Here is a 25,078-nt window from a genome sequence, read left to right as displayed (position 1 = left end):
TTCCTCTTCCATTTTTGCGGTAATGCTGCAATTATTTGGTTGTAATTTTGGGTAGAGTAGACATTTCCATATGTTTTTGTTAGCTGCATGTGCGACATAACTCTACCAGTCCTACATTGTTGGTTAAGGGCTTGTAAGTAAGCATTTCACTGTAAGGTCTACCTACACCTGTTGTATTTGGCGCATGTGGCAAATACAATTTGATTTGATTGATTTTGATATCATCGTAATTATAAATGTAAAAAACATTCCAGGCTGATTTCCAGGCTTTGGGTGGCGACTCCATACTTTAATTGCCATATGATATGAAATGTTCAGACATAAATCGGGAACAACCCCCCCATCCCTAGTGCCCACATTGTTATGAGTCACCCCAGGCCACTCTTGCTCTGACATAAGCTCTGACTCAGACAGAGCCATATTGGTTTGGTCCTAGCAGAATATTACAGATAAGGGGAAAGGATAGCAAGGATGATACATCAAACAAGGAAGGCTATTATATTGGACAGCAGTGGATCCATCATTTATGCCAAACATGAAAAGCCTTCTGTATCTGACAACACATGACTAACAGTAACACAAATCAGAATGGGATGGACTTGTTGACTTTTCTAATTCATTAGTGTTATGGAACTGTGCTGATGGAGTCACAGGCACATGAGATGAAGCAGAGTGAGTGGGACATTTGTAATGTTCAACTGGATAATGATAACTATTCGAATTGCACTGGAGAACAGAATAGTTCAAAAAAGGCACCTAAGATCTGACAAAGAATAGTCAATGTTTTCATTCATGCAGTAAGTTACAGTTTTAAATCACCTCAGCTCTACAGATCTCCCTCTTGAAAACTTCAAACTTAAATGTAACCCCATTCTCCTCTTGAATATCATTTGGTACTCCAGGAAACCTAGTTTGAAGTTAAAGGAAACAAAAAGGGACAACTTAGACAGATTGATGAAGACACAAAGAGCTTTCAAACACTTGGCCTGACGTGTGTGTGTTACTTGGCCAATCAGAACAGAGTATAGATCCACTTATCAAAACAGTCCAAAGATTAAGCAAACAGTGTTGCAGCCTAGGGCCAGGAGAGCAGAGAATAAAATATGCTTCCTTACCTCTCTTGTTTTCTAAAAATGCTTCGGTCAAACTGCGGGAAGAAGACGTCACAGTCGAAGTCAGCCATGATGTCAGTGAGGTAGATGAGTTCACACCAGGGATGCATCAGGGCCTCCTGATGACAAGGGAAAGGTAATGAGCTACGATATAGACTAATATAGTGGATGGACTGTCCTATAATAATCTATTTTCATCCATTTAAAATTCCTAACCCATATTAAAGTCCTGGGGCCATTTTAATAAAGCATCTCAGAGTAATGCTGATCTAGGATCAGGTCCCCCCTTTCAATTTAATCGTATTAATTATGATCTAAAAGGCAAAACAGATCCTAAATCAGGACTTCTACTCTGAGACGTTTTATAAATACGGGCCCAGGTCATACTGTGCCACAAAGTTCCCACCACCCACATAGAGACACAACAGTCACCTGATAGACCTGTGACCCACCCACAACCCAGATGGTCTCCACCAGGTCACAGAAGGGTCGCAGCAAGGCTAAGCCGATCCCGCTGTCGAAATCTTGACACAGGAAGTGGGCATGCTCCGGGAGAGTGCTGGGAGTGAGTGACACCCAAAACAAGCAATCATTTCTAAAACCCAACTTTTCTAAATCTCGGTTGACTATATTTGACTATGTTTAAATTACTCAAGTTTAAATTAAGTGAAATTATTAACATGGCCAACTTTGAATACAAGACTCATTGAGGTATATAAAACATTTTGTTAGGTTGTGGACTGTGTGTGTGATTGGTAGTAGTGTGACCTTCGGCTTACCTCAGGGTGGTACTCAGGACCACATGGAGGACATTGGGCAGCATAGAGAACAGACTGTCTGGGTTGGAGAACCAGCAGCCCCTGCCCCACACCATCATGTTCAATTTTCCTGTGAAAGGGTTTACCGAGTTCACCTTACATTGTAAAGACCATTTGGAAAAAGTTACTATTTTATTCCTTATAGTGAATGTTGCTGTCAAACTATCAATAGCTGAATAACTCAGGTTGTAGTATCTACACCTATTACAGAAACAGTGCAAGGTTCTATTGCATTTCAACCGCAGCTTGTTTGTCTGCATTTCTCTGTGCTCTCTACTTTTCCATCATTGAGTTGGAGCACTGTTAGCTAAAAGCCTTTAAGTCAGAAAGGAAATCAATCAAAATTACCTGGTAGGGAGACATTTGTTGTAGTGTCCAAAAAGAATTTGAATTCTGTCCTGTGAACGCAATATTTGTACACATTGATTATGATTGGACCAATACTATCAACTCTTGCCAAATACTCCTATGTATGGACCTAAACCAGTTCAAGAACCACAAACTTGAAAACATGTATTCATATTGAAATACATGTAGACAAGTGTTATACCTGTTATTAAATGTTATCAAGTAACTGTGTCCATCCCAAAAAGCATAATGGGATCCGACTTCACATACCACCTGTTGACAACTGGCCAGAATGTAATGCGTAATTACGAATTTAGAACACAATTAAATGTAGTATGCGCATTAATTAATGCTCCAAGTATAGATGTTTAGAAATATCTTGTAGCCTAAATCTATTAAAAAGAAAAAAGGACTTGTTATCATTGAATATGCTACAATCACGCAAGTATGTAACTTGTAATGCTTGCTTTTACATAGCCCAAACTTGAAACCGTAAGGCATATATCAAATCAAATCCGTAATATATAAATGAATAATAATGTATCTCTTACGGTAAATCCCATGGCAATTGTCCATCTTTTCCTATTCCCATGTTGTTGCATGCAGCGCCGATGAGCCGCAGCGGTTTCCTCTGTACTTTGTCCGCAAACATCGTCATACATTACAAGGTACAATATGAACTGGCTGGTTTAACAGTGTTCATATAACGCACTCAGATAAGCAGGCAGGCTTAATAACGCATTGGATAATTTAAGTGCATAACAACCACTGAATTGTTCTACCTTGTATAACCAAAGCCAAAGGCAACTGTGGACAGGAGGGTGAGGGTCAGTATTTTGCTTGTTAAATCCAAAGTTTGTGTGTGTGGAGAGAATGCGCTTCTGGAATTTGCGGACACATCTGGAACCGCTCTCTCTGGATGCAACGTGACCAAAGGGGCTGTCCCATGTTTACCACTGATTATGAAACAATTAGAGGCACTGGGGTTCGCACTCCCTCCCCAGATACACTAAATGACCAAAAGTATGTGGACACCTGCTAGTCGAACATCTCATTCCAAAATCATGGGCATTAATATGGAGTTGTTTCCCCCTTTGCTGCTATAACAGCCTCCACTCTTCTGGGAAGGCTTTCCACTAGATGTTGGAACATTGCTGCGGGGACTTGCTTCCATTCAGCCACAAGAGCATTAGTGAGGTCGGGCACTGATGTTGGGCGATTAGGCCGGGCTCGCAGTCATTCCAATTCATCCCAAAGGTGTTCGATGGGGTTGAGGTCAGGGCTCTGTGCAGGCCAGTCAAGTTCTTCCACACCGATCTCGACAAACCATTTCTGTATGGACCTCGCTTTGTGGACGGGGGCATTGTCATGCTGAAACAGGAAAGGGCCTTCCCAAAACGGAATTGTCTAGAATGTCATTGTATGCTGTTGCATTAAGATTTTCCTTCACTGGAACTAAGGTGCCTAGCCCGAACCATGAAAAACAGCCCCAGACCATTATTTCTCCTCCACCAAACTTTACAGTTGGCACTATGCATTGGGGCAGGTAGCTTTCTCCTGGCATCCGCCAAGGCCAGATTTGTCAGTTGGACTGCAAGATTGTGAAGCGTGACTCATCACTCCAGAAAACGCGTTTCCACTGCTCCAGAGTCCAATGGCGGTGAGCTTTACACCACTCCAGCCGACGCTTGGCATTGCGCATGGTGATCTCAGGCTTGTGTGCAGCTGCTCGGCCATGGAAACCCATTTCATGAAGCTCCTGACGAACAGTTCTTGTGCTGACATTGCTTCCAGAGGCAGTTTGGAACTTGATAATGAGTGTTGCAACCGAGGACAGACAATTTTTAAGGGCTATGAGCTTCAGCACTCGGCGGCCCCGTTCTGTGAGCTTGTGTGGCCTACCACTTTTCGGCTGAGTTGACCGGGGCAGCTCCAACAGGGCAGAAATTTGACAAACTGACTTGTTGGAAAGGTGGCATCCTATGACGGTGGCACGTTGAATGTCACTGAGCTCTTCAGCAAGGCCATTCTACTGCCAATGTTTGTCTATGGAGATTGCATGGCTGTGTGCTCGATTTTATACACGTCAGCAACGGGTGAGGCTGAAAAAGCCGAATCCACTAATTTGAAGGGGTGTCCACATACTTTTGTATATATAGTGTGGCATATGAACAGGTCACAAGCCATGGCAAAACATTTTAGAATTACAGGAAATTAGCTGTAAAACTTCCTGGAATTTTGCAAACCTATTCTCTCAGCCTCATTGCAAAATGTGTAGAATAGCATGAGATTAGCTATAAAACTGCACATTTTTCTCTCTGCCATATGGAAATGTGTAGAATTACATGAAATTAGCTCCCCCCCCCGTTACTTTAGATTCATTGTATTTTGCATTATTACTGAATTTTCTTTATACTATTTTTATTATTGAGCTTAAGTATGTGAAGTAAGTAGCCTTGCACGAGCCTTGGCTTGTGCGAGCTGGAACGGCTCATAGGGCAGGAGCCGATCTCCTGTTTCTGTAGCGTGAGGCAGCTTGATGTACAAGTACACCCCCTGGACAGTACGCTAGTCTATTGCAGGCCTGCCAAGCAGTCGCATCAGGTCCCATTTTTAGTCTTTGGTATGACCTTGGCCAGGTATTGAACTCGCAACCTTCCAATCTCAGGGTGGACACTAACCACAAGGCCACTGAGTTGGTCATTAACTTAAGACAACCAATATTTGCATGTCCATGCCATAAGCAAACCATCAGCCTACAATAATTACTTTGAGCCGGTGTAAATTTTTTTAACCTTTTACTGCAGATACAGTTGAATACCGAAGTTTACATACTTAGGTTGGAGTCATTAAAACTCGTTTTTCAACCACTCCACAAATTTCTTGTTAACAAACTATAGTTTTGGCAAGTCGGTTAGGACATCTACTTTGTGCAGGACACAAGTAATTTTTCCAACAATTGTTTACAGACAGATTATTTCACTTATAATTCACTGTATCACAATTCCAGTGGGTCAGAAGTTATATACACTAAATTGACTGTGCCTTCAAACAGCTTGGAAAATTCCAGAAAATGATGTCATGGCCTTAGAAGCTTCTGATAGGCTAATTTACATCATTTGAGTCAATTGGAGTTGTACCTGTGGATGTATTTCAAGGCCTACCTTCAAACTCAGTGCCTCTTTGCTTGACATCATGGGAAAATCTAAAGAAATCAGCCAAGACCTCAGAAAACAAATTGTAGACCTCCACAAGTCTGGTTCATCCTTGGGAGCAATTTCCAAACGCCTGAAGGTACCACGTTCATCTGTACAAACAATAGTACGCAAGTATAAACACCATATGACCACGCAGCCGTCATACCGCTCAGGAAGGAGACGCGTTCTGTCTCCTAGAGCTGAACGTACTTTGGTGCGAAAAGTGCAAATCAATTCCAGAACAACAGCAAAGGACCTTGTGAAGATGCTGGAGGAAACAGGTACAAAAGTTTTATATCCAAAGTAAAACGCATGTGCGAGCAAGGAGGCCTACAAACCTGACTCAGTTACACCAGCTCTGTCAGGAGGAATGGGCCAAAATTCACCCAACTTATTGTGGGAAGCTTGTGGAAGGCTACCCGAAACATTTGACCCAAGTTAAACAATTTAAAGGCAATGCTACCAAATACTAATTGAGTGTATGTAAACTTCCGAACCACTGGGAAAGTGATGAAAGAAATAAAAGCTGAAATAAATCATTCTCTCTACTATTAATCTGACATTTCACATTCTTAAAATAAAGTGGTGATCCTAACTGACCTAAAACTGGGAATTTGTACTAGGATTAAATGTCAGGAATTGTGAAAAACTGTTTAAATGTATTTGGCTAAGGTGTATGTAAACTTCCGACTTCAACTGTACATTAAGAACAGTCAAAAATACACAAAATGGGCACAAAAATAACAATTGGGTTACAAGAAAAAGAAACCAAAAACATGCAATATCAAATTATTACTGTACAAATTGTGAGTTGAATCACTCCCTCACACACACACTTACAGTACCAGTCAAAAGTTTGGACACACCTACTCATTCAAGGGTTGTAATAATAGTGAAGACATCAAAACTATGAAATAACACATATGGAATCATGTAGTAACCAAAAAAGTGTTAAACAAATCAAAATATATTCTATATTTGAGATTATTCAAAGTAGCCACCCTTTGCCTTGATGACAGCTTTACACACGCTTGGCATTCTCTCAACCAGCTTCATGAGATATTCACCTGGAATGCATTTAAATTAACAGGTGTGCCTTCTTAAAAGTTAATTGCGGAATTTCTTTCCTTTTGAGCCAATCAGTTGTGTTGTGACAAGGTAGGTGTGGTATACAGAAGATAGCCCTATTTTATAAAATACCAAGTCCATATTATGTCAAGAACAGCTCAAATAAGCAAACAGAAACGACAGTCCATCATTACTTTAAAACATGAAAGTCAGTCAATACGGAAAAAGTGCAATCGCAAAAACCATAAAGCGCTATGATGAAACTGGCTCTCATGAGGCCCGCCACAGGAAAGGAAGACCCAGAGTTACCTCTGCTGCAGAGGATAAGTTCATTAGAGTTAACTGCACCTCAGATTGCAGCCCAAATAAATGCTTCACAGAGTTCAAGTAACAGACACATCTCAACATCAACTGTTCAAAGGAGACTGCGTGAATCAGGTCTTCATGGTCGAATTGCTGCAAAGAAACCACTACTAAAGGACACCAATAAGAAGAAGAGACATGCTTGGGCCAAGAAACACAAGCAATGGACATTAGACCGGTGGAAATCTGTCCTTCGGTCTGATGAGTCAAAATTTGAGATTTTTGGTTCCAACCGCCGTGTCTTTGTGAGACGCATGTGTGGTTCCCACAGTGAAGCATGGAGGAGGAGGAGGTGTGATGGTGTAGGGGTGCTTTGCTGGTGACACTGTCAGTGATTTATTTAGAATTCAAGTCACACCTAACCACCATGGCTACCACAGAACTCCGCAGCGATACGCCATCCCATCTGGTTTGCGCTTAGTGGGACTATCATTTGTTTTTCAACAGGACAATGACCCATCACAACTCCCAGGCTGTGTAAGGGATATTTGACCAAGAAGGAGAGTGATGGAGTGCTGCATCAGATGACCTGGCCTCCACAATCACCCAATCTCAACCCAATTGAGATGGTTTGGGATGAGTTGGAACGCAGAGTGAAGGAAAAGCAGCAAACAAGTGCTCAGCATATGTGGGAACTCCTTCAAGACTGTTGGAAAAGCATTCCTCATGATGCTGGTTGAGAGAATGCCAAGAGTGTGCAAAGCTGTCATCAAGGCAAAGGGTGGCTTCTTTGAAGAATTTTAAATATATTTTGATTTGTTTAACTCTTTTTTGGTTACTACATGATTCCATATGTGTTATTTCATTGTTTTGATGTCTTCACTATTATTCTACAATGTAGAAAATAGTAAAAATAAAGAAAAACCCTTGAATGAGTAGGTGTCCAAACCTTTGACTGGTACTGTATATACAGTGTTATATCATCCCCTTAATACATTTACAAAGGGTAATAAGAAGGAAACGTGTTTACAAAACGTATGATGCACTTCTGCTTATGCTGCCTTTGAATGCTCCTCAGAACCTTGGATTTCTGAATTTCCAACAGCACTTGAAGGCGGCATTATACCCCATAGAATAACTAGGGGCATTTGACCTGACAATTCCAAGTTGGGTAATCGTGTTATCAGCTTGAGGCTGATGCCATTCCCAATGGTTAAGACTGCACATATAACATGCCCTCAGGCTCAAACACAGCCACCACCCAGTGTTCTTCCAGCAAATCTAACTTGTGCCTCCATGTTTTTTGTATTAATTATAGTGATGCCAACACTTCTATACAAGACAGTTTGGTGGTGTGCATGTTAAAGAGAGTAATCTTGTGAGACATCATTACCTCTCTCTAGTAACACTGGGGACAGTGTCACCGTGGGCTTGTGATTTGAGCATTGGGTTTGAGATTCTCCACAGAGGCTGAAGGTCACAGACAGCGATGCTGCGATTAGTTCTCTGGGCATCATGTGGTCTGATGTTCCATTTAACCAGCTGACTTCACAGAAATCTGACAGAGTTTGTGGAATGCTTGCAGTCTCCTCTCCTCTTCCATTCCTGTTGCTGCTCACACCCCTGAGGTAGATGTGCTCCTGTAGAGTTGAAGAGTCAGGGAAGGAGGACGCAATGTTGAGGCGCTGGTCGACTCTGCTGGAGAGCAGGGTGGCTGGAATCCCCTCTTCCTTCTCCTCTTCAGGGACTAGTTGCTGGTCTGCCTCCGGGCCTTGTTGCTACTGCCCGGTGTGAGGTCCTCATTGCAACGCTTCACAGCGACCTTTCCTCTGCCTGAATTAAAAACAATGATAAAATAAATATTTTATCATATAATCTGATTATTTCCCTATGAAATTGGTTATGGAAAAATGCAAACATTTCGATTACTATTCTTATCTACCTTTTGTTCAATCAGGGAGGTAAATTAAAAGCCTATTCCCATTTGCAACCTCTATTATTATCCTTAGTAACATCGTGCCTGACAAGTACTATCACATGACGCACCTTTCCCACCCATGCCACAGCCCATATCAGAGATGGATGAAGTCGCAGTCAATCTCAGTGTAAATAAGATTAAGGTTAACACTGATCTTTGGAAAAAGCCCAGTTTCTCTGTGGCAGTCAAGGAAGGAACTAAGGAGGATTGTTACCTGCTTGAGCGGCTCCCTCATTCTGGATGTGACCCCTGCACCATGTCCACCGTTATTAGGATTGGCAGCCACTGTCGCGAGCAGCCCTGTGAAATGGAGACAGAGTTGGACAGTCAGTCTCTACCACACCACAGCCCCATAGATAATCATTGATAATGGTAACATAACAATATAAAAGAAAATAAAGTCACTGTATTCACAATCAATCTCAGAGTAGGAGTGCTGATCCAGGATCAGCACCCCCCCCCCCCCCCTTTATTCATTATAATTGAGAAGGCAAAACTTTTACTCTGAGACGCTTTGTGAATAGCTTATCATGGAAATCTTTATTATCTGAAAACAGCTGATTTGAAGTGGACTTCAAAGCTATTAGCTGTAGTTTCAGCAGGTCATGTGCTCTGTGCTATCAGCTGTACTTTCAGCAGGTCGTGTGCTCTGTGATATCAGCTGTAGTTTCAGCAGGTCATGTGCTCTGTGCTCACCCAGGCCACGGTAACAGGAGAGCTGTTGGTAGATCTGCTTCATCCTCTCGACGTTGAGGCGGCTGGCCTCGGCGTGGTGCACCATGGGCTTGGGGTAGTGCACGCCTATCACGCACTTGGCCGCCTTCTGCACGCTCTCGGGTGCGTTCCAGGGGTCGTAGATGTACTTGGCTGGGAAGCCCTTCAGTATGGGCAGATAACGCCTGGAAAAACCAAATGGAGAAAATACACCGTTTTTAAAAAAGGACCATGGTGACACACTTCTTCTGCAATGAACAATGGAGAAAAATTGTCCATGACATTTCTAGTGGGTACAGCATGGAAATCTCACCAAGACTCTATGGAATGTATAATGAGACATTGTGGTCTAGCAGTTCATGAACAGAATTGTTTGTCATGGTATTCTGCATGTTCTACATGTCTTGTCACAAGCATGGTGAAATAAAACACTAAGGTATATTACGGTGTACCACACTGGTTAAACATAGCGGTGGGGTGGACAACTGGGTGCAGGGAAGGTCTTCTCACCGTATGTAGTCTCCGTTGGGGTCTGTCCTCCTGCCGAAGCCCACGGGGCAGTAACAGTGGAAGAACTGCTGGAAGAAGGAGCTGCAGGAGAGCCACATCCAGCTGCCTGCATTCACACTCCAGTCTGCATCCAGCAGCAGCTCTTCAAATACCTGACAGGTACATAAACACACACATGCTGAGATACAAACAGAACAACGATAAACAGTCATACATTGGGTTGCAAAATTCTGGGAACTTTCCCTGGTTTTCCTGAACCCCGGAATCCTCCAACCAGGATTTCTGGAAAACCAGGGAATTTATTTAAGTTCCTGGAATTTTGCAACCCTAGTCATACATACATCAGATTTTCCCCTGTCATCTCCTCTCTCGCCATGCCCCATTATCTACCTTCATGCCCTCTTCCCAGCTGATCCACAGGTCTCCCCGGGTCAGGAAGCAGGCCACGGCATGTCTGGCCAGGTGGTGGATCCAGCCCTCCTGCCTCAGCTGGGTCATGATGGCGTCGATCCAGGGGAACCCTGTCCTCCCCTCGGCCCACTTGGCCAGCGCCTCTGGGTTGCGGTCCCAGGGAATCTGCACGCACACAAGGTTGCCCTCCATCTTGTCGAAGCAGGGGTTGTTGGTGGCCGTGGTGTAGAAGAACTCGCGCCACAACAGCTGGCCATAGAGTGAGAGGGGTGGAGAGCTGTTTTTCTTCACCTTCCTGTAGAGGTCAGTGAGTTTGAAGTAGAAGAGGCGACAGGAGAGGCAGCCGAAGCGGAGATAGGGGCTGAGGCCCGTGGGGCTGGCCAGCAGGGAGTTGACGTTCATCCGGGGACGCTCAAAGTTGGCCACCCACGCCTGGAACATAAAGGGTTTGAGTCAGGACCACATTGGAACATGTCTATCTCACAGGCACATGACACACTATGTTCAGGAAATAAAGGCATTTTTCTATTACAAATATTGTCACATTTTCAGGAAGAAAATTGACCCCAACACTGGTACTGTATGTGTCCACCACACTGGTTCAGTAGTGGTGGGATATAAAGAAAGGACTCCTTCCCACCTTTCTCTCCAGATGCCTCTCCAGGCGAGTGAGGGCCTCAGTCTCTCCCCCCGGCCATACTGCTGTAGCCAAGCCTTCTGTCTCAAAGCCAAGCTCCTCCAGGGAGGGCACACCAAACTTGTCGTCGTGGTCGTCACTGATGGGCGTGGCACACTTCCGCATGACCTCAGCTGTGATGGTCTCGGCGGGCATCTCCACAGCATCCATGTGACTTATGAGCACCTGGAAACACTTGTAGGTGAGAGGGGACTGGCCTCTGTTCAGCTCGATGATCCTACAGAAACACATGGACAGAGATAAAGGAATTTAGTGCATCACATAACACTATCATTATGGCATAATTTATGAATATGTTGCAAATACATTGCTAATACATAATGTTTGCGTATTTGAGCAACTAGAAGACTTAATAATAACAAGGTAATAACATTCCCATTACTTTTAGTCAACATGGGTTGTGTTCTCATAAGATCTAATGTACAGTGGGGAGAACAAGTATTTGATAACCTGCAAAATCGGCAGTGTTTCCTACTTACAAAGCATGTAGAGCTCTGTAATTTTCATCATAGGTACACTTCAACTGTGAGAAACGGAATCTAAAACAAAAATCCAGAAAATCACATTGTATGATTTTTAAGTAATTAATTTGCATTTTATTGCATGACATAAGTATTTGATCACCTACCAACCAGTAAGAATTTCGGCTCTCACAGACCTGTTAGTTTTTCTTCAAGAAGCCCTCCTGTTCTCCGCTCATTATCTGTATTAACTGCACCTGTTTGAACTCGTTACCTGTATAAAATACACCTGTCCACACAATCAAACAGACTCCAACCTCTCCACAATGGCCAAGACCAGAGAGCTGTGTAAGGACATCAGGGATAAAATTGTAGACCTGCACAAGGCTGGGATGGGCTACAGGACAATAGGCAAGCAGCTTGGTGAGAAGGCAACAACTGTTGGCGCAATTATTAGAAAATGGAAGAAGTTCAAGATGACGGTCAATCACCCTCGGTCTGGGGCCCCATGCAAGATCTCACCTCGTGGGGCATCAATGATCATGAGGAAGGTGAGGGATCAGCCCAGAACTACACGGCAGGACCTGGTCAATGACCTGAAGAGAGCTGGGACCACAGTCTCAAAGAAAACCATTAGTAACACACTACGCCGTCATGGATTAAAATCCTGCAGCGCACGCAAGGTCCCCCTGCTCAAGCCAGCGCATGTCCAGGCCCGTCTGAAGTTTGCCAATGACCATCTGGATGATCCAGAGGAATGGGAGAAGGTCATGTGGTCTGATGAGACAAAAATAGAGCTTTTTGGTCTAAACTCCACTCGCCGTGTTTGGAGGAAGAAGAAGGATGAGTACAACCCCAAGAACACCATCCCAACCGTGAAGCATGGAGATGGAAACATCATTCTTTGGGGATGCTTTTCTGCAAAGGGGACAGGACGACTGCAACGTATTGAGGGGAGGATGGATGGGGCCATGTATCGCGAGATCTTGGCCAACAACCTCCTTCCCTCAGTAAGAGCATTGAAGATGGGTCGTGGCTGGGTCTTCCAGCATGACAACGACCCGAAACACACAGCCAGGGCAACTAAGGAGTGGCGCCGTAAGAAGCATCTCAAGGTCCTGGAGTGGCCTAGCCAGTCTCCAGACCTGAACCCAATAGAACATCTTTGGAGGGAGCTGAAAGTCCGTGTTGCCCAGCGACAGCCCCGAAACCTGAAGGATCTGGAGAAGGTCTGTATAGAGGAGTTGGCCAAAATCCCTGCTGCAGTGTGTGCAAACCAGGTCAAGACCTACAGGAAACGTATGATCTCTGTAATTGCAAACAAAGGTTTCTGTACCAAATATTAAGTTCTGCTTTTCTGATGTATCAAATACTTATGTCATGCAATAAAATGCAGATTAATTACTTAAAAATCATACAATGTGATTTTCTGGATTTTTGTTTTAGATTCCGTTTCTCACAGTTGAAGTGTACCTATGATGAAAATTACAGAGCTCTACATGCTTTGTAAGTAGGAAAACCTGCAAAATCGGCAGTGTATTAAATACTTGTTCTCCCCACTGTATGTCGGCCAGGAACTACAGTAGCTAACTCAGCAAAAAAAGAAATGTCCTCTCACTGTCAACTGAGTTTCTTTTCAGCAAACTTAACATGTGTAAATATCTGTATGAACATAACAAGTTTCAACAACTGAGACATAAACTGACCAAGTTCCACAGACATGTGACTAACAGAAATTGAATAATGTGTCCCTGAACAAAGGGGGGGTCAAAATCAAAAGTAACAGTCAGCTGCATTAAGTACTGCAGTGCATCTCCTCCTCATGGACTGCACCAGATTTGCCAGTTCTTGCTGTGAGATGTTACCCCACTCTTCCACCAAGGCACCTGCAAGTTCCCAGACATTTCTTTGGGGAATGGCCCTAGCCCACACCCTACGGTCCAACAGGTCCCAGACATACTCAATGGGATTGAGATCCGGGCTCTTCGCTGGCCATGGCAGAACACTGACATTCCTGTCTTGCAGGAAATCACGCACAGAACTAGCAGTATGGCTGGTGGCATTGTCATGCTGGAGGGTCATGTCAGGATGAGCCTGCAGGAAGGGTACCACATGAGGGAGGAGGATGTCTTCCTTGCAATGCACAGCGTTGAGATTGCCTGCAATGACAATAAGCTCAGTCCGATGATGCTGTGACACACCGCCCCAGACCATGACGGACCCTCCACCTCCAAATCGATCCTGCTCCAGAGTACAGGCCTCGGTGTAACGCTCATTCCTTCGACGATAAACGCGAATCCGACCATCACCCCTGGTGAGACAAAACCGCGACTCGTCAGTGAAGAGCACTTTTTGCCAGTCCTGTCTGTTCCAGCGACGGTAGGTTTGTGCCCATAGGCAACGTTGTTGCCGGTGATGTCTGGTGAGGACCTGCCTTACAACTGGCCTACAAGCCCTCAGTCCAGCCTCTCTCAGCCTATTGCGGACAGTCTGAGCACTGATGGAGGGATTGTGCGTTCCTGGTGTAACTCGGGCAGTTGTTGTTGCCATCCTGTACCTGTCCCGCAGGTGTGATGTTCAGATGTAACGATCCATTGCAGGTGTTGTTACACGTGGTCTGCCACTGCGAGGACGATCAGCTGTCCGTCCTGTCTGCCTGTAGCGCTGTCTTAGGCGTCTCACAGTACAGACATCGCAATTTATTGCCCTGGCCACATCTGCAGTCCTCATGCCTCCTTGCAGCATGCCTAAGGCACGTTCACGCAGATGTGCAGGGACCCTAGGCATCTTTCTTTTGGTGTCAGCGTCAGTAGAAAGGCCTCTTTAGTGTCCTAAGTTTTCATAACTGTGACCTTAATTGCCTACCGTCTGTAGCTGTTAGTGTCTTAACGACCGTTCCACAGGTGCACATTAATTAATTGTTTATGGTTCATTGAACAAGCATGGGAAACAGTGTTTAAACCCTTTACAATGAAGATCTGTGAAGTTATTTGGATTATTACGAATCATCTTTGAAAGACAGGGTCCTGAAAAAGGGACGTTTCTTTATTTGCTGAGTTGAGATCTCTTGACTGTGTGTGTGTGCGCATCTGTATGACCCACTCACTTGTCCAGGTCGTAGAGCGTGTGGGAGACTTTGACCGTGACTTCCACCCCGGCCTCGCTGGCCAGCTTCTGGATGGCGGCGTCACGCTCCTTGCCGAAGGGCTCAGAGTCGTACTCGTAAAACAGCCGGTTAATCTGCCATTCCTGGGAAGCCGAGAGAGAGGGACAAGGTCAGTCACGCCACAGTCAAGACACCATGGTAAATACCATGGTAAATAGGGGACCTTTACTTTGGTAAAGATAGTGGAACACGTAGGAAGATCATAGACAATACCATGGATTCCCATGGAATTCAAATACGGCAAATGTTTTCACATACAGATCATGTGAAGAGTACATTCAAAAAAGTATTCAGACCCCTTGACGTTTTCCACTTTTTTTACGTTACAGCCTTATTCTAAAATGTATTAAAAATACAAAACAGAAATACCTTATTTACATAAGTATTCAGACCCTTTGCTATGAACTCGAAATTGAGCTCAGGTGCATCCTTGAGATGTTTCTACAACTTGATTGGAGTCCACCTGTGGCAAATTCAATTGATTGGACATGATTTGGAAAGGCACACACCTGTCTATATAAGGTCCCACAGTTGACAGTGCATGTCAGAGCAAAAACCAAGCCATGAGGTCTAAGGAATTGTCCATAGAGCTCCGAGACAGGATTGTTTTGAGTCACAGATCTGGGGAAGGGTACCAAAACATTTCTGCAGCATTGAAGGTCCCCAAGAACACAGTGGCCTCCATCATGCTTTAATGGAAGAAGTTTGGAACCACCAAGACTCTTCCTAGAGCTGGCTTCCCAGCCAAACTGAGCAATTGGGGGAGAAGGGCCTTGGTCAGGGAGGTGACCAAGAACCCGATGGTCACTCTGACAGAGCTCCAGAGTTCCTCTGTGGAGATGGGAGAACCTTCCAGAAGAACAACCATCTCTGCATCACTCCACCAATCAGGTCCTTATGGTGGCTAGACGGAAGCCACTCCTCAGTAAAAGGCACATGACAGCCCGCTTGGAGTTTGCCAAAAGGCACCTAAAGGACTCAGACCATGAGAAACAAGATTCTATGGTCTGATGAAACCAAGATTGAACTCTTTGGCCTGAATGCCAAGTGTCACGTCTGGAGGAAAACAGGCACCGCTCATCACCTGGCCAATACCATCCCTACGGTGAAGCATGGTGATAGCAGCATCATGCTGTGGGGGTGTTTTTCAGCGGCAGGGACTGGGACACTAGTCAGGATCGAGGGAAAGATGAACGGAGCAAAGTTCAGAGAGATCCTTGATAAAAACCTGCTCCTGAGCGCTCAGGACCTCAGACCCTAAGCACACAGCCAAGAGAATGCAGGAGTAGTTTCGGGACAAGTCTCTGAAATTCCTTGAGTGGCCCAGCCAAAGCCTGGATTTGAACCCGATCTAACATCTCTGGAGAGACCTGAAAATAGCTGTGCAGCGACACTGCCCATCCAACCTGACAGAGCTTGAGAGGATCTTAAGAGAATGGGAGAAACTCCCCAAATACAGGTTTGCCAAGCTTGTAGCGTCATACCCAAGAAGACTCGAGGCTGTAATCGCTGCCAAAGATGCTTCAACAAAGTACTGAGTAAAGGGTCAGACTACTTACTTAAATGTGATGTTTTTGCTTTGTCATTATGGGGTATTGTGTGTAGATTGATGAGGGCAAAAAACAATTTAATCAGTTTTAGAATAAGGCTGTAACGTAATTTTTTTTGGGAAAAAGTCAAGGGGTCTGAATACTTTCCGAATGCACTGTATATCAAGACATTTGAGCTGATATGACACAGCGGAAGTACGGTACAGTAACTGACTAGTTTAATCATATATGAGACCGTATTTCTATGGGGCATCCTGTACTTCTATGAGGCAGACGTGTACTGTACACAGTGGCTGTGCAGTACTGTAAGTGTGATGGGTTAACTATGATACAGTAGCGTGATGGGTTTACTACTACAGTACAAATGTGACAGTGTTTACTGTACCTTGAACAGCCTGGGGAAGACATCAGTAGGCTGGCCCCGGATGACAAACAGACAGGAGTTTAGCTTGCGGAGGCTGGCGTCTAGGTCCTCCAGACACTGTAGTAAGAACCTGGAATCAAACGGAGAAGATGATGAATGATCTGATCATATATCAGAGAGGAAATAGGCTACAGATGTAACAAGATGTAACGCTGATCTTATTACGTGTATTCAGGCAAATATGGTATTTACATTATATGGTATTCACATTATCCCAAGGTCACGTGATGGATGTTCCAGCTCTCATTATGATACATATATCCATCATGTGAGCCGTGGCTTAAGGACAACAAAGTCAATGGTAAGTAGAGTTGCATCATATCAACGGCTTTACTTCATGTCAACAAAGCCTTTGAAGTTAATGTAAAGTGGAGATTGAATTGAAAAGAAGGCTAGTAGAAAGGAATTGCAATCATGGGAATGTTAGCTGCTTCTCATTGTATCATGTAGCCAATAAATTACCCCTTTAACTAGGCCTAATTTGTTATGAAAACTTGGATATCAACCAAGTCAAGAGAAGGTGACTGTCTAAACGTTGTGTTCTGTGTTGGGTGACTAAACTGTCCCTTTAACCTCTACGGGATCTGTGTCCCTATACCGGGACGGTTGCTGCTCAATATGCGATATGTGACTAGAATGGTTGTAAACAACGCCAACTTTCCGGGACATACACATCTTATATGTGCAGAAAGCTTAAATTCTTGTTAATCTAACTGCACTGTCCAATTTACAGTAGCTATTACAGCAAAAAAATACCATGCTATTGTTTGAGGATAGTGCACAACAACAAAAAACTTTTGTCACGGCAACTGGTTTGATCCCCCCCCCCCTGCAGGGTAATATAAAAGTTGTATTTTTTAAAGATCCAATACGTAATATTGTACATTGATCATAATTAGGTTTTAGTCCAGAAAAGCTATCTAGAACTTCAATGAGACATTGCAGGGATCTAGCTTGCAGACTTAATATAAAACTTGAGTCATCGGCATACATGGACACCTTTGTTTTTAAGCCCATTTATCTCCCGGGGAAACTGGTCATTGAGACCGAATTTGGTCCCTTTAAGCTCCCTTCCCCTGCTTTTGATCAGCTATGTACTGAAAATGTATAAATTGACCAATTTGGAAAATTTGGGAAAAGTCCTGGCAGACTTGATACAAAATATTGTGTAGTAATGTAATTCTTCACTGGATCAGTCTGAAACTTTGCACACACAATGCTGCCATCTTGTGGACAAAATCTAAATCACACCTAGATTCCTACATCAATGTCTGGCCTTTCTCTTGCATTTCAAAGGTGATGCAACAAAACAAAAAATTGAAAAAACATGTTTTTTTTGTTAGTATTCTTTTACCAGATCTAATGTGTGAAATTCTCCTACATTAATTTCACATTTCCACAAACTTCAGTGTTTCCTTTCAAATGGTACCAAGAACATGCATATCCTTGCTTCAGGTCCTGAGCTACAGGGAGTTAGATTTGTGTTTTTAGGCAAAAATTGATAAAATGAGGTTAAGGAGGCATCACTTCATCCAAACCCTTATCTGAGAATGGTGTCCTTGTTTTGGGTTGTGCTCCTCCATTCACACAGTGACTGCTGTACTTGGAACTCTTATGAAACAGGTTTTGTAGAGCGTTTAGCCCAAGCAGCACTGGAGGCAGCAGGGTTTAAAATGTGATCTCTGAAAAGGTAATATAGCCTATTATGCAACCCTTGACGACTAGCGGCCCTACAAGCAATGTCATCATCATGCATATGCTTGAACAGCAGGGTAATGCAAGGTGACCACAAAGCAAACATTGTTGGCTAGGCTCAATTCTGTCTGAGAATCAGTTGTGCCACTCACCCCGAGCAGATTACACACACTGGGAACTTTATATTGACTAGGCCTATATATACAGTTGAAGTCGGAAGTTTACATACACTTAGGTTGGAGTCATTAAAACTCGTTTTTCAACCACTCCACAAATATCTTGTTAACAAACTATAGTTTTGGCAAGTCAGTTAGGACATCTACTTTGTGCATGACACAAGTAATTTTTACAACAATTGTTTACAGACAGATTATTTCACTTATAATTCACTGAATCACAATTCCAGTGGGTCAGAAGTTTACATACACTAAGTTGACTGTGCATGGGAAAATCAAAAGAAATCAGCCAAAAAAATGGTAGACCTCCACAAGCCTGGTTCCCTCCTTGGGAGCAATTTCCAAACGCCTGAAGGTACCACGTTCATCTGTACAAACAATAGTACGCAAGTATAAACACCATGGGACCACGCAGCCGTCATACCACACAGGAAGGAGATGCGTTCTGTCTCCTAGAGATTAATGTACTTTGGTGCGAAAAGTGCAAATCAATCCCAGAACAACAGCAAAGGACCTTGTGAAGATGCTGGAGGAAACAGGTACAAAAGTATCTATATCCACAGTAAAACGAGTCCTATATCGACATAACCTGAAAGGCCGCTCAGCAAGGAAGAAGCCACTGCCCCGAAACCGCCATAAAAAAGCCAGACTACGATTTGCAACTGCACATGGGGACAAAGATCTTACTTTTTGGAGAAATGTCCTCTGGTCTGATGAAACAAAAATAAAACTGTTTGGCCATAATGACCATCGTTATAATTGGAGGAAAAAGGGGGTTCTTGTAAGCCGAAGAACACCATCCCAACCGTGAAGCGCGGGGGTGGCAGCATCATGCTGTGTGGGTGCTTTGCTGCAGGAGGGACTGGTGCACTTCACAAAATAGATGGCATCATGAGGAAGGAACATTATTTGGATATATTGAAGCAACATCTCAAGACATCAGTCAGGAAGTTAAAGCTTGGTCGCAATTGGGTCTTCCAAATGGACAATGACCCCAAGCATACTTCCAAAGTTGTGGCAAAATGGCTTAAGGACAACAAAGTCAAGGTATTGGAGTGGCCATCACAAAGCCCTGACCTCAATCCTATAGAAAATGTGTGGGCAGAACTGAAAAAGCATGTGCGAGCAAGGAGGCCTACAAACCTGACTCAGTTACACCAGCTCTGTCAGGAGGAATGGGCCAAAATTCACCCAACTTACAGTGGGGGAAAAAAGTATTTAGTCAGCCACCAATTGTGCAAGTTCTCCCACTTAAAAAGATGAGAGGCCTGTAATTTTCATCATAGGTACACGTCAACTATGACAGACAAAATGAGAAGAAAAAAATCCAGAAAATCACATTGTAGGATTTTTTATGAATTTATTTGCAAATTATGGTGGAAAATAAGTATTTGGTCAATAACAAAAGTTCCTCAATACTTTGTTATATACCATTTGTTGGCAATGACACAGGTCAAACGTTTTCTGTAAGTCTTCACAAGGTTTTCACACACTGTTGCTGGTATTTTGGCCCATTCCTCCATGCAGATCTCCTCTAGAGCAGTGATGTTTTGGGGCTGTCGCTGGGCAACACGGACTTTCAACTCCCTCCAAAGATTTTCTATGGGGTTGAGATCTGGAGACTGGCTAGGCCACTCCAGGACCTTGAAATGCTTCTTACGAAGCCACTCCTTCGTTGCCCGGGCGGTGTGTTTGGGATCATTGTCATGCTGAAAGACCCAGCCACGTTTCATCTTCAATGCCCTTGCTGATGGAAGGAGGTTTTCACTCAAAATCTCACGATACATGGCCCCATTCATTCTTTCCTTTACACGGATCAGTTGTCCTGGTCCCTTTGCAGAAAAACAGCCCCAAAGCATGATGTTTCCACCCCCATGCTTCACAGTAGGTATGGTGCTCTTTGGATGCAACTCATCATTCTTTGTCCTCCAAACACGACGAGTTGAGTTTTTACCAAAAAGTTATATTTTGGTTTCATCTGACCATATGACATTCTCCCAATCCTCTTCTGGATCATCCAAATGCACTCTAGCAAACTTCAGACGGGCCTGGACATGTACTGGCTTAAGCAGGGGGACACGTCTGGCACTGCAGGATTTGAGTCCCTGGCGGCGTAGTGTGTTACTGATGGTAGGCTTTGTTACTTTGGTCCCAGCTCTCTGCAGGTCATTCACTGGGTCCCCCCGTGTGGTTCTGGGATTTTTGCTCACCGTTCTTGTGATCATTTTGACCCCACGGGGTGAGATCTTGCGTGGAGCCCCAGATCGAGGGAGATCATCAGTGGTCTTGTATGTCTTCCATTTCCTAATAATTGCTCCCACAGTTGATTTCTTCAAACCAAGCTGCTTACCTATTGCAGATTCAGTCTTCCCAGCCTGGTGCAGGTCTACAATTTTGTTTCTGGTGTCCTTTGACAGCTCTTTGGTCTTGGCCATAGTGGAGTTTGGAGTGTGACTGTTTGAGGTTGTGGACAGGTGTATTTTATACTGATAAGAAGTTCAAACAGGTGCCATTAATACAGGTAACGAGTGGAGGACAGAGGAGCCTCTTAAAGAAGAAGTTACAGGTCTGTGAGAGCCAGAAATCTTGCTTGTTTGTAGGTGACCAAATACTTATTTTCCACCATAATTTGCAAATAAATTCATTACAAATCCTACAATGTGATTTTCTGGATTTTTTTCCCTCAATTTGTCTGTCATAGTTGACGTGTACCTATGATGAAAATTACAGGCCTCTCTCATCTTTTTAAGTGGGAGAACTTGCACAATTGGTGGCTGACTAAATACTTTTTTTCCCCACTGTATTGTGGGAAGCTTGTGGAAGGCTACCCGAAACGTTTGACCCAAGTTAAACAATTTAAAGGCAATGCTACCAAATACTAATTGATGAGTGTATGTAAACTTCTGACCCACTGGGAATATGATTAAACAAATAAAAGCTGAAATAAATAATGATCTCTACTATTATTCTGACATTTCACATTCTTAAAATAAAGTGGTGATCCTAACTGACCTAAAACAGGGATTTTTTTTTAGGATTAAATGTCAGGAATTGTGAAAAACTGAGTTTAAATGTATTTGGCTAAGGTGTATGTAAACTTCCGACTTCAACTGTATATTCTGGCAGGCTGGTGCTGGTCCCAGAGGAGCGGTGTAATTTCTTATAGCTAAGACAGCCTATGCCATTCTGTTCTGGCTGGTACAGCTATGTAAACTGCCTGGACTACGTGTGTTGCCTGCGCTGACCTCGGCTCAATCACCGGCTAATAGGGCAGCTACCATAAGAGGAGGCTAGTTCTCTGGAGGAAGCGTGGTTGAGTGGGGGGTAAAATGTAGGTCAAAGCTGCTAGGACTGGAGAGCAGAATGTCATAACCACCCCAATGACACAGTGCCCCATTTCCCCTGCCTGCACACACTCAGCCAGGACGGGGAGGGGGACTTACATAATCCTTACTGCTATGCATGTTCTTAAACCCTAGCTGAAATGTAGGCCTACTCTCCCGATGGTAATAGAAACAACTGAGAATGCCCCACGTACAGGGATGTTTTCTACATGGGTAATGCAGTCAGGTAATTCTCCCCTTGTCTCGATCTAAACAGGAGGTTATGCTTTAAATGAACATTCTCATAAGTGGCCAAACTAAAGCAACATAGTATCTGGGCTAAATGAAAGGGAGGGCATTCAAGTTCAATCAGTCATCTCAACAGTCCTTGGTCCCCTGGAATGCCCTTATTTCCTGTGTTGCACACAGATATTTACTATAGCTGTGTGCATACGTGTGGCGCTAGGAAAGCCCTACTTTCCTACCAAGGCGGCACACCACACACACACTGTCATTCGATAACCACCTACAGCACTGGGATTCCTCCTGGTGTTATGATGACCCAGATTTGGTTTTCCTTAACCTATTGACCAACAGTGCATGAGCGATGTCTGGCATGCGCACAAGGTCATAATCTATCAAAAAGGTCACCATGACGGATCCATCAGAGCCCCTAGGCTACGAGACTCAAATTCACAAATGTGGCAAGTCTTTCTTTGAACTTAAACAACATTTCTGAATGCAAAAAGCAGGGATCTGTGTGACCTACATCTGCGCTAAACACATCTGTGTTGTGTGTGAATGCAATATGAGCCACTCAATTAAAAACGTCCTCTAATATAGGGGTTCCCAAACTTTTTTACTCTGGGCCCCTTCCACCATTGGGGAACATCCCGCGCCCCGTCTATTTCTATGGGCACAAGCACTGTTCATGACACAAAAACTGTTCACACCCCTCTTGTTGGTGGAGAGAATTTTGCAAGTTGAAAGCTTATTTCCTGCAATTCTAAAAAAAAAATCATGGGGTGCAAAGAAAATGTTGCAGTTTTGAAGCTAATTTTTTCTTACACAATTCTATACATTTTGCCATGTCTAATGTGTAATTATGTGATATTTGGCCTAAAAAAAATGACTAACATGACAAGAGGAACTGATGATGCACTACCCGTTTATGAACCACTGCTCTAATACCTCCACCTGCTGATGCCCACGTTAGAGGACCCTGCAAACCAGGGGTCTAGGATGTAAACACAACGAAGGGTGTCTGCTCCCCGAATAGACTCCTTCAGAGAGGGGTTGTCGTGGAGCCGCAGTCCCTTCCTGAACCAGTGGATCGTGTTGCCGACCATTTCACCTGCTGTCTCTTCTAGTTATGTCCGCGACTCGAGTATTGGTGATAGCGCTGCGTTGACGTCAAAACAAAACACTTACGAGCTAAAACAATAGCCCTTGCATGCCCAAACTTAGTTTTGGTTCAGTCGCCTAGGTGGTTTTATAATGTATAGTATTAGATAAAAAGAGCAATTAAGTTAAAAAAACAATTAAAAACGATGTTCGACCTGCTGGCTAGCCTAGCAGCTCGAAAAGGTATAATTGCGTTGTTGTAGCTAGCTATTTTCCAGAGAAGGAAGAAGAGCGCTGGTTCAGTAAGCGCGAGCGAGTGAACTAAAGTACAGCAGGTAGAACGTTTTGACCAGAAATGAGAAATTAATCTGTCTTCCAGTATCACTCGAATGTATTCCCATTTGCAATGTAGAATGTTTCCAGTTGAAATTAACTTTATTTGACAACGACTCCACCCAATGAGGTACGCGGATAGGAATGAACGAATCTGATTGGTCAATGTTACCAGTTACGTAAGGTTACCTCGCTCACTTTTCTGTAGGTGCTTACAACTATCTTCTGTTTTTTCCACAGGCATCATTTATACAAGGTAAATATCCACAAAACACAATGGTTTATGTTTAATCAGTTATTTACAGCTTACTTTAAACACCATAGTCGGATTATTGATTTTATTTAGGATGTTGTTGACAAAAATGTGTGCTGCCTGCCCGCGTCATGATAAATTACGCAGGACCCGGATGAACACATTATTTTCAAGTGTATCGGTAGGTCTAGTGGGCAACCCCATCACCATCACACATCTATGCATGTGATGAATTTCAAAAACTCTATTTTATGTATTGCGGTGAGACTATGTACCACTATGTATTTACGTTAAAATGCTATCATTTCAAAATGGATTCAAACCAAATAATGCCTATTGCCTAGATATTATGCATGCCTACCAATGCAGAATGTCAGATGAGATCAGATTTCAATCAAAAACTTCTCAGCAATGATCATAAGGTAGCCTAAACACCTTAAAAGAAGCAACCAATTTTCAAAGAGCGGAAAACAAATATTTACACTGTATTGCATTACTAGGGCCTACACTTTAATTACATTGTCCTGAAGCATGAGGGGTGAAAACATCATGTGGGTGATGATTGTGTGAAACAATTACATACTGTAGTAGTTTATTCACGGGACAAGGGATGGGTGGGTAGTTGGGTGAGGAAGCATGCAGTTTGAATATCTAGACACTAAATTGTAACATGCAATAACAACACAACATCTTTAGTAGCATACATTAGGCTGCCTATTGTATAGTTGATCATCATTTTATCAAGGAAAGGTTCAGCGACAACATGACTGTGTGAACTTTGAATATGTAAAATAATAAGGGAATTACTTTATAGTAGCCTTCCTAGTCTGGAAATATATGGTGGGGCTAGATCTTTGACATAATGATTGAGTTTTGCAAACTGAGCACCAGGGTTCAGTGTTGCTCCAGGGATAAGCAGCATACAACTACAGTCAAATGTACCAACAATATTCTCCCGCAATCAAATTAAAAAATCTAATCAATGTTATTTGTCACATACACAGTTTACAGCAGGTATGAAAGGTGCAGCGAAATGCAATGTACTAGATCCTCAACAATGCAGTATATCATTCAATAACAATAATAACAATAAAATAACAATAAAACAATAAAAGAGTCAAGTAAAAAATAACAAGTAATAGAAGAGGTAGGATGCATAGTAATAATGGACTGTATTTACAAATAAAAGTTTGTTGT

The 25,078-nt window shown here is 43.3% G+C and overlaps 3 protein-coding genes across 4 annotated transcripts in view; all 3 read right to left on the bottom strand.

The window, feature by feature from the left end:
- Positions 1 to 25,078, bottom strand: part of LOC311137405 (carbohydrate sulfotransferase 1-like) — a gene marked incomplete at its 3' end in the record, with an annotated part of 184,349 nt that overhangs the window by 34,635 nt on the left and 124,636 nt on the right. The gene's annotated exons all lie outside the window — the stretch shown is intronic.
- Positions 485 to 3,172, bottom strand: LOC311137171 (dihydrofolate reductase-like). 2 transcript variants are annotated; one of them, XM_084171524.1, is made up of 7 exons: positions 3,061 to 3,165; positions 2,830 to 2,914; positions 2,279 to 2,328; positions 1,892 to 2,000; positions 1,545 to 1,671; positions 1,116 to 1,231; positions 485 to 907 (listed from the first exon to the last, which is right to left on the bottom strand). In XM_084171524.1, the coding sequence occupies exons 2-7, from the start codon at positions 2,868 to 2,870 to the stop codon at positions 811 to 813; spliced, it is 540 nt and encodes a 179-aa protein (XP_084027650.1). In that variant the 5' UTR covers positions 2,871 to 2,914; positions 3,061 to 3,165; the 3' UTR covers positions 485 to 810. The 2 variants fall into 2 exon arrangements, with proteins under 2 accessions (XP_084027650.1, XP_084027649.1); XM_084171523.1 differs by having other exon boundaries at positions 2,830 to 3,172.
- Positions 5,077 to 23,622, bottom strand: LOC311137790 (cryptochrome-1). The gene is made up of 9 exons (XM_084172376.1): positions 23,143 to 23,622; positions 16,719 to 16,827; positions 14,724 to 14,866; positions 11,100 to 11,373; positions 10,439 to 10,891; positions 10,049 to 10,200; positions 9,521 to 9,723; positions 9,039 to 9,124; positions 5,077 to 8,679 (listed from the first exon to the last, which is right to left on the bottom strand). The coding sequence occupies exons 1-9, from the start codon at positions 23,298 to 23,300 to the stop codon at positions 8,659 to 8,661; spliced, it is 1,599 nt and encodes a 532-aa protein (XP_084028502.1). The 5' UTR covers positions 23,301 to 23,622; the 3' UTR covers positions 5,077 to 8,658.

Source organism: Coregonus lavaretus (assembly GCF_964263955.1).
Source record: "Coregonus lavaretus genome assembly, chromosome: 11".
Classification (NCBI taxonomy): domain Eukaryota; kingdom Metazoa; phylum Chordata; class Actinopteri; order Salmoniformes; family Salmonidae; genus Coregonus; species Coregonus lavaretus.
Note: the sequence above shows the minus strand (reverse complement) of the source record. Positions and strands in the feature narration are given on the sequence as shown.